This window comes from Chenopodium quinoa, unplaced genomic scaffold (genome assembly GCF_001683475.1).
Source record: "Chenopodium quinoa cultivar QQ74 unplaced genomic scaffold, ASM168347v1, whole genome shotgun sequence".
NCBI lineage: Eukaryota > Viridiplantae > Streptophyta > Magnoliopsida > Caryophyllales > Amaranthaceae > Chenopodium > Chenopodium quinoa.
In genome coordinates, this window is record NW_018745454.1 from 6,268,273 (window position 1) to 6,277,655 (window position 9,383).

Genomic DNA, 9,383 nt, shown 5'->3' on the forward strand with positions numbered 1-9,383 from the left:
TTTGTTGTGCCTAATGATATAAAACTTGATACATAGTGCGTGCTTCCAAGCAGTCATTTATTTGTTAGTGTGATAATCTTGTGTTAGCGATATTTTTAAATTAAGAAAAGATACACGCGTACAAATTACAATTAAGTCTGTCTTTAGACATAGTAGCTAGTATAAATGCATGCCCTGCATCTATTTTCACTAGATAAGCACAAATTGTAGCTGATTGGTAAATTCATTAGCTCGCTCGAAACATACATTTTTATTTATTTCATGAAAAACATGGGAATTTTAATTGTTTAACCCATATCGATCAATATAGATCATTGAGCCAATAATGTCAAATAAAAGAGAGGAACATCGATGAATCTCAAATCAAACAAATGGCATAATTTGTTGAGTTTATAACTAGTGCAAATTCGAGTGTTGGCGATGAGAAAATCGGTGAAGATTAACCGGAAAAACTTCGGACTTGTTACGAGAGCCATAAACCTTAGCTGCTATGGCAGCGCATGCGGATTCTGAGTAATGATTGAGATAAAAAAAAGGCATAGCGTCTCCGATCATCGCAGGGGGTGCCATTAACCTTGCATGACGATTCACTTGTTGGAGATTCACTTGATGTAAGTTCACAGCAAGGATCATTCACATTGCTCAAACCTACGCACAATTATTTCGATTTTCGAATTACCAAAACAACTCATCAAGTGTGTATAACCTTGTAACATAGTACATAGTGCATGCAATACAAGATAAGAAAAAATTGTACTAGGTCAAATATTTCTTCATAAGCTACATTTTTCAGGTTTTCGTAAAAGGGTATTTCCACTGCTATAGGTCACAAATTATTTGTTACAATTTGACTTTTTAAGGTCAATATTATAAACTTTGAGCTACATTTGTATCTAGTCTCCATTCTCCACGTTAGCTAGAGTATACGTGGCATAAACAATTAATAACATAAGGCAATACTACGTCATAACATCATTGTTTAGAAGAAATGAGATTTATTTGAGACAGAGATTATACTACCTGTTGAATTCCCGTTGTTTAGAATATCCGTGATGACTTTAACAGAATCGAGAATCATAAAGTCTGAACCAGGCAATTCGTGTTTCATCTGTTTAACCTTGGAAATCAACTTATCATAAAATACAGAAATGTAGGGCCTGTTCATATTTACTTATTTTCAGTTTAGTTCAGTTCAGTTCAATTCAGTTCAGCTCTAATCAGTTCAGTTCAGTTCAGTTTAGCTCTAATTAGTTCAGTTCAGCTCAATTCAGTAAATATGAACAGGCCCGTAGGCATTTATTTCTGGTAAGCATCCTTTGCCTTTGCTTACTGGAGGGATGCATCCTAGGGGATATGCTGATAGCAATAGGAAATTCCTAGCTCTGGCCTTGTATAATCTCTATCAAATATCAAATCACCAAATAACATATGAAAAAACGACAATTAGACAGTAATTGACAAATACTCCTCCCTTCCAAAATTAATTGTCATACTGAAAGTGTAACACAGTACAATATGTGAAGTATATATATAGTTCACGGGTATGAACTAGTAATGTAACAGTTAAATTCTGCGCATACAAGCAGATGGATAGTATACAGTTTTATGGTTTATAGACGTTTTACGTACCTTGAGTTGAACAGAATAAAAATCGATAAGCTTTGCAGCAAAGGCTTGGGCAGATTGAGAAGCGTTTTGGGGGGAAAGTAATAATTGAAAAGTGTAGTCATTGTTTCCAGCAGCTACCAAAAATAGATAATCAGGGAGTATCTTATCTCTTTGACTTCTCAACCGGCTTTCTAATTTTGGCAAGGTCACCCCTTCAAAGTTTGTAATTTGCTCATGTAAAGAGATCACCTTTCCCTGTTTTATTAATAAGACAAAAGGAGAATTGAAATGAGTTTGTGATTTTTTCCTGTTTGTGCAATTACTATTCCTAAGTTGACCCAAGTACCCGATGCTTACTTACACAGTTAAACCCAATCCAAAAAAAAAAAAAAAAAAAAGACTACAAAATAATTCGTCTCAAATTAATTAACCTGACCTAAACAAACTCGTTTGCCTAGTCTAGGCACACCATATATTTTATACAAAGATATAAGAATTGAAGTATAAATATATATACATTTTGACAATAGTACAACATATAATAAAAACGTGTAAGTTTAATTATATTTACCCAAATTACGCCGGTTTCATTAAAAATGCCGGAGCCACCAGAAGCAAAGTTGACACCGTAAAGGATAGAATCGCCTTGAGTTTGAGTATTAGCAAAAGAAGGAATCAAAGGAAGCTTAAGATGATCACCAATTAAATCAGCAACATTCTTCCCATTTGAGAATCTGCCTGTTGGTTTTATTGGACCAACATTAAAATCAATACCATATGGTAAAAAATTGGCTTTGGACGTGCTACCTTTAAGGTTGTTATTGTTTCCATTGTCGACTACTGAGCTACCAAAGATGAACATTCCCTTAAACCCGCCTCCGTTTCTAGGCTTGTTATTTGCACTGCAAAAACAAGCAAATGCAAAGAAACAAAGGGAGACGATGATACGTAAGTGTTTACTTAAATTTATAGCCATGTTTGAAGTGTTTCTATAATTTGATGAAATGAAAGGGGTATATATGTAGCCAATATATATATAATGTAGGAGGAATAATTGATTGATACATCATAGAAAGTGCACGTTTTAAATGATTCAACTAGTATTATTTGGTGCGAGTGATGCCCCGAGTCATTATATAGGATTATTAATACTCCGTATGTTTTAATTTATGATTCCATTTTCTTGTAATTAAATTTGTTATTCTTATTGTCAATTAATTAGTTTGTACTATAAAACTTAAATGAATTAGCATGTACTATAAAATATGAATTAATTAGCTGGTACTCCAACACTTTAACTTGAATTGATTAGCTTGTAGTAAAATTAAATTTGAGTATTTTAGTCTTGGTTTAAATTAAATATTTTTTTTTATAAATTAAATGTTTTAAATTAGTCTTGGTTTAAAATAAATGACTAACAACCCATTTCTTCTTCTATCACATATTCATTTGTTTTAATTTTGTATCAAGTTTCCATAGAATTTTACTCCGTAATGTTTAGGGTTTAAATCTTACCAAATGTAGATAATTAAAGGTTGAAATCCGGCCCTCATTTTAGCTTAACCATACTTTTTCTAAGCACATGACCAGTAAATAATTGGATTAAAAAAAAAATGAGAGTACTGGTCATTTTCGTACTCACCTCAAATCCATGTTTTATTATGTATCGTAACATGCATGGTAGCAAGGTGCCCTTGGCCCGTTCTGCCAAAAATACCTCCATGATTTCCACGGGTGTTGCGAGGCTACGTCCCGCGTGGGAAAAGTAATTGATGGAATGACGATGATTTCCACGGGTATTGCTTATGGAGTACTGGTATAATATACTTGCATATCATGACGATGCTATTTGAGATATACTATCTTTGTTACATATTATTTTGCAACGATTTGACATAAAGTAGAGAGAAAAAATGTCTAATCATTGCTGCGTTGCAATTAATATGTAACGGAGGTAGTACCTTTTAATACTTTCTCTGTATTTTTTTAGTTGCAACACTTTTATTTTCATGGTCTCCTGAACAATTACTTTCTACGATTCTATTTAGTTGTCATGTTCAATTTAGGCACATATATTAAAGAGAGGCGGGTGAGTGAGAGAGAATGATAAAGCAAGTGGGGTACTTTTAAAACGCAAGGTATAAAACTTACCCAAAAAGAAAATGTATCAACTAAATAAAAACTTCCTAAAAAGGAATATGTGTCAACTAATAAAAAACGGAGGTAAGTATTAAAGAGGAGAGAAATAAAGAAAAAATAAATAAAAGGGACCCGTATGGGTAGAAGAGAGATAGAGAGAAAAAATGTCAAAAATAGAAAGTGTTGTAAATAATAAACAATTTCCATAATAGAAAAGTGTTGCAAGTAATTAGATAGTCCGCCTTTAGATATAATAGTAGTATATATGTAAATAGAGCTGTCAATTTAGGTAAACGGGTCGGGTTTGGGTCGGTAAGAGTGAGTCAGGTCAATTCAGATTAATTCCATAACCTATGCGGGTCAGGTTTGGGTTGGGTCATGCTTAAGTCGGGTAACGTCGGATCATACTTCTTATCAGGTTTGGGTCAGATTTAGGTCGGGTTACATTCAGGTCGGGTGAACAATAGGTCGGGTTGAATTTGGGTTTTCACGGGTTAAAAGGGTTTGGGTAATTCTCGGGTTCGAGTCGAGCTTGGTTCAAGTCAATAATTTGCGGGTTAGAATCAGGTCGGGTCATTCTCGGGTTTGAGTCGGGTTCGGTTCAAGTCAATAATTTGCAGATTATAATCAGGTCGGGTCATTTTCAAGTCGGGTCATTCTCGGGTTTAAGTCGGGTTCGGTTCAAGTCAATAATTTGTGGGTTATTATAATCAGGTTGTGTCATTTCCAAGTCAGGTCATTCTCGGATTCAAGTCGGATTATGTTCAAGTCAATAATTTGCAGGTTACAATCAGGTTGGGTTATTTACAAGTGAGGTCATATTCGGGTTCAACTAAGTATAAATAGATAATTATCATTTTTATCAAGCTAATTATTTCCTTTGACTATAATATATATGGAAATATACTAGAGAATTATAATCTATAATTTAGGAATATAATGATCTCCTTTGACCAATTAACAAATATATATTATATTTAACTCATAAATTTGATGATGATGTTGCTCCTTTCTTTTACTAGCTAGCCTGGACTTACTTGGTCTCCCAAGACAAAATGCTATGATCAACAATATTACACTAGTAGAATAAACATAATAGCAAGCGGTTCAAACCCCCTAATGGGAAGCGGTTTCGAACCGCATGCCATTAGGGGGCTTGCCATTAGCCTTTTAAATGGCAAGCGGTTCAGAACCGCTTGCCATTTGTAGTGAAAGGGCAGCGGTTTTGGCGCCAAACCGCTGCCCATTATGGGTATAAAAAATATTTTTTTTTTATTTTTTATTTTTTTAGTTTTTTCAATTAAATTGAAACACAAACATAATATATGCAAAAACAATAATATTTTTATTAATTAATTATTGTAATATTACATTTTCATAAAAAAAACAAGCATATTAAAACTGATGCTACTCTTGTTCACCAGCCGTGCACACCACCAGCCGCCACCACCAACCACCTTAACCCGTATTACCACCACCACCCTATCCCGATTCACCGTATCTGCCAAAAAAAAAATTGAAAAAATAAACAACAATAATTATTAACTTAATTTCAGATCTTTTGTGTAAAAAAAAAAAAAATCAGATCTTAAATTATGAACAACAAAATTTTAAAGCTAAAAACTTGAAAATCATACACAAACATACCGAGTTCAGATCTTTAATTATAAACAACAAAATTTTAAAGCTAAAAACTCAAAAATTATACACAAACATACCGGGTTCAAATCTTAAATTATACACAAACATAATATATGCAAAAACTCGAAAATTAGCTAAAAATTTAATGAAATACCGGAAAATCAAGTGAGATATGACTTGAGAAGCAGCGATCTGAACCCTAACGTCGAGCCGGAAAACTGAACCCAAACGTTTTCTTCATTCTCGTCGTTGGGTACTGAGGCGTTCGTCGTTCTTCGTTGTGGTGAGGCGTGAGATATGTGTCCGTCGTTCTTCGTTGTGGTGATGCGTGAGAAAGGAAAAAAGGGAGGCTGAGTAAGGAGATAAGAGAAGAAAGAGACGAAGATAAAGGATGGAGGGGAGATAGAGGAGAGAGAGCGTGAAAATGAGAGGAGAAAGAAAAAATGAGGGGATAGATCAGAGGAGAGAGAGCGTGAAAATGAGGGGAAAGGGGACAGAGGAGAGAGAAGATGAGGCCGTGAGCTAGTTTTAATTTTCTAGGGTTTTTTTGACCAAATGGCAAGCGGTTCAATGCTCAAACCGCTTTCCATTTACATTTTGGTAAGCGGTTCATGCAAAACCGCTTGCCATTGGCATTTTGACAAGCGGTTCATCCAAAACCGCTTGCCATTTACATTTTGGCAAGCGGACTTCAAAAACCGCTTGCCATTTGTGGCTGCCCATCAAGTTTATTCTACTAGTGATAAGGTGGTCTGAATTGCATTTAAGGTGATTTGAAATCGGGTCAGGAACAGTTTGGGTTGAATTTAGGTCGGGTCAATAACAAGTCGTGTTAATTTCGAGTCGGGTTAGTAATAGATCGGGTTGAATTTTTAGGTTGGGTAAGTAATAGGTATGGTAAAATTCAGGTCGGGTCAATAACAAGTCGGGTTGAATTGGGTTAGGTCAATAACAAGTCGGTTTAATTTCGGGTCGGGTTCGTAACAGGTTAGGTTAAATTCGGGTAGGGTTAGGAACATGTCAGTTGAATTTAGGTAAATTTAGTAAAAATTCGGGTTAAATTCGGGCTTTGACGGGTAAAAACGGGTTTGGATCAATTTCAGTTCAAGTCGGGTTTGGTGCAAGTTAATTAAATTGGCCGTGGTAAACCAGTAAATCGGTGCAAGTTGGAAACCGGCAAATTGGCCGTTTAAAAGCAAATTGAATGGTTCCACACACCAAATTGGACTCCTAGAGGGTATTAGGGACCATCGTACACATTTCGGCAATTTTTATTTTCAGGCGAAAAAAAGTCAAAAAGTTCCAAAATTAAAGGCTAATATCCACGCTTTTTGAGAAATTTTGGAGGTTTCGGGGCCCGGTGTCGAAAAGTCTTGATATTTTATGGGATACATCTTGGGGTCATATAATTCCGTTTGGTATGATCATATATTTCTTGTCATAAATGATCGTGATAGGCTTGAATTAATAAAATCGGTGCAAGTTGTAAATCGGTAAATTGGTCGTTTACAGGAAAATTAGATAATTTCATCCACCCAATTGGACTCCCGGAGGGTATTAGGAACCATGGTAAACATTTCTGTAATTTTTCTTTTCGGGCGAAAAAAATCAAAAAATTTCAAAATTGAAGGCTAATATCCACGCCTTTTGCGTTGGAGGTTTCGGGGCCCAGTGTGGAAAAGTATTAATATTTTAGGGGATACATCTCAGGGTCATATAATGGCGTTTGGAACGATATATGATCATTATATGTTGTCATAAATGTTCGTGGTAGGCTTGAGTTAATGAAATCGGTGCAAGTAATAAACCGGTAAATAGGTCGTTTAAAAGGAAAATTAGATGGTTCCACCCACCAAAGGATATTAGGGACCATGGTAAACATTTCGGAAATTATTATTTCCCGGTGAAAAAAAAACTAAAAATTCCAAAATTTAATGCTAATATCCACGCCTTTTGAGAAATTTGTGAGGTTTCGGGGCCAAGTGTCGAAAAGAAATGAGGTTTTATTTGATATATCTCGGGGTCATATAATGACGTTTGAAACAATAAATTACCATTAAATGATGCCATAAATGTCCGTGCACTACGTGAAAAAATGAAATTGGCACCGGTTCAAACCCGGCTTAAGGCACCGGTTTGAACCGGTGCCAATGTGGGGGGTGCCAATAAGAGATTTAAAAAGGCACCGGTAAACCGGTGCCAAAAAATCCCAAAAAATTTAAATTCACTGTTTTTGGCACCGGTTAACCGGTGCCAAAAGTGCCAAAATATTAATATTTTTTTTACTTAAAAAATAAATCTGTATCAACCAAATCTGTATTAACCAAAAGTGCCAAAATATTAATATAATCAAATCTGTTCATTATATATATATAATCAAAAAAAATTTACAGTATAGATCAAAAGAAATTACAACAGCTAAAACAAAATAAAAAAAAATTACAACATATAAATCAAAAAAAAAATTACAATATAAATAAAAAAAAAATTACAACTTCACAATAAATAAAAAAACCTATACAACATCTAAATCAATATACTTGAATGTTGATTCTTCGATTTAAGATCTAAATCCATATACCTGCACCAATTAAAACAACCAAAATGAATCGATTAACATGATTTAGCTGCGAAAAAAAAAATAACCCAGAAAATCGAAAAAAAAAAAAAAAGAAAATCAGTTCAAAAACCCAAAAAAAAACCTAGAAAATCGGGGGGGGGGGGGAAATCAGTTCAAAAACCCAGAACATCAATTAAAACCCAGAAAATCAATTAAAACCCAGAACATCAATTAAACCCATAAAATAAAATAAAAATTTGACAAAAAAAAATCCAGAAATTAAAAAAAATTCGAATTAAAATAAGTTTAAAAATTGATTAACATACTGATGAGTGACATTTATGTTACCCTTAGGGGTAGTGTATTGGTCTCTTTTCTCCTGTTTTTCTTAGGTTTTCTACCTCTTTTCTCCTCTTATGGCTTCCTTTTCTTTTATGGATGAAAAGTATGCTTATTTGCGCTTGTTTTGATAATCTTTATGCATAATTTTATCATCCCCATGCTCTCGTGATCTTTGCTATCTTTTGCAGGTTCCATGACGGTCCTAAGCACGGTAGGAGGCCCCTTGGCCAAGTATGGAGGCATGGACAAAGACTAGAGGAGCAAAAGGGAAGAAGAGGAAGCAAGAAGAGGAAGTTCAAGAGGAGGTGTGGCCGAACCTTTAAGAGGTTGGGTCGAACCATGGTGTGGTCAAACTTTTGAAAAGTTCGACCGAACCTCCAAGGCAGTTTCAACCAAGTTTTCAGCATGTTTACAGGAGGGGTCGAACCAGGAAAGTTCGACCAAACAAGGATCAGGGAGGTTCGACCGAACCTACCCTGAGTTCGGCCGAACCTACCCTGAGTCCGACCGAACCTACACAGAGTTCGGTCGGACCTTTTCCCGTTTCAGCTGACTTTTTGCGGAGCTTCCTAAGCAAATTTTGTAAGGGAATTTTTTAGTTGAGAACAGATTTTAGGTTAGTTTTAGGTTTTAGAGAGAGAAACTCTCAAAATTTTAGAGAGAGAAAGTGAGAGAAACAATGGTTTTCATGGATTTTGGATAATCAAAGGAGGAATTTGATGATTTGAAGATCTTCATTTTATATCAATGAGCATTTCTTACTCTCTTCTCTCTTTATGCTTTATTAATTTCTTTGTTAATCATGTTTGAGTAGATTTCCTTCTACTAGGTGTTGAGTGAAGCTTTGTTATGGTTAATTGAGTTATTTGAGATAAATTTGATGATAATTGTGTGATTAAATTGATTGAATTGATGATGGCATGTTGTTTGTTTTAAATTGGATTGATCTCCCAAGATAGCAAACTTAATTGCATGTTAGTTCTAGTTTGACAAGGGATTGTGAATTAGAATTTATATATTTGATTGCATTTTGGGTAAATTTCTTCTATGCACCTAGTCAATGAGGGATCTAGGCTAGGAATTTGAGAGATTG

General features: G+C 34.8%; 1 protein-coding gene across 2 annotated transcripts; it reads right to left on the reverse strand.

The window, feature by feature from the left end:
* Window positions 1-215: 215 nt before the first annotated feature.
* LOC110714443 (GDSL esterase/lipase At5g08460-like) lies at window positions 216-2,654 on the reverse strand. 2 transcript variants are annotated; one of them, XM_021892956.1, is made up of 3 exons: window positions 2,180-2,653; window positions 1,630-1,863; window positions 216-648 (listed from the first exon to the last, which is right to left on the reverse strand). In XM_021892956.1, the coding sequence occupies exons 1-3, from the start codon at window positions 2,582-2,584 to the stop codon at window positions 643-645; spliced, it is 645 nt and encodes a 214-aa protein (XP_021748648.1). In that variant the 5' UTR covers window positions 2,585-2,653; the 3' UTR covers window positions 216-642. The 2 variants fall into 2 exon arrangements, with proteins under 2 accessions (XP_021748648.1, XP_021748647.1); XM_021892955.1 differs by lacking the exon at window positions 216-648 and having other exon boundaries at window positions 1,457-1,863; window positions 2,180-2,654.
* Between the last annotated feature and the right edge of the window lie 6,729 nt (window positions 2,655-9,383).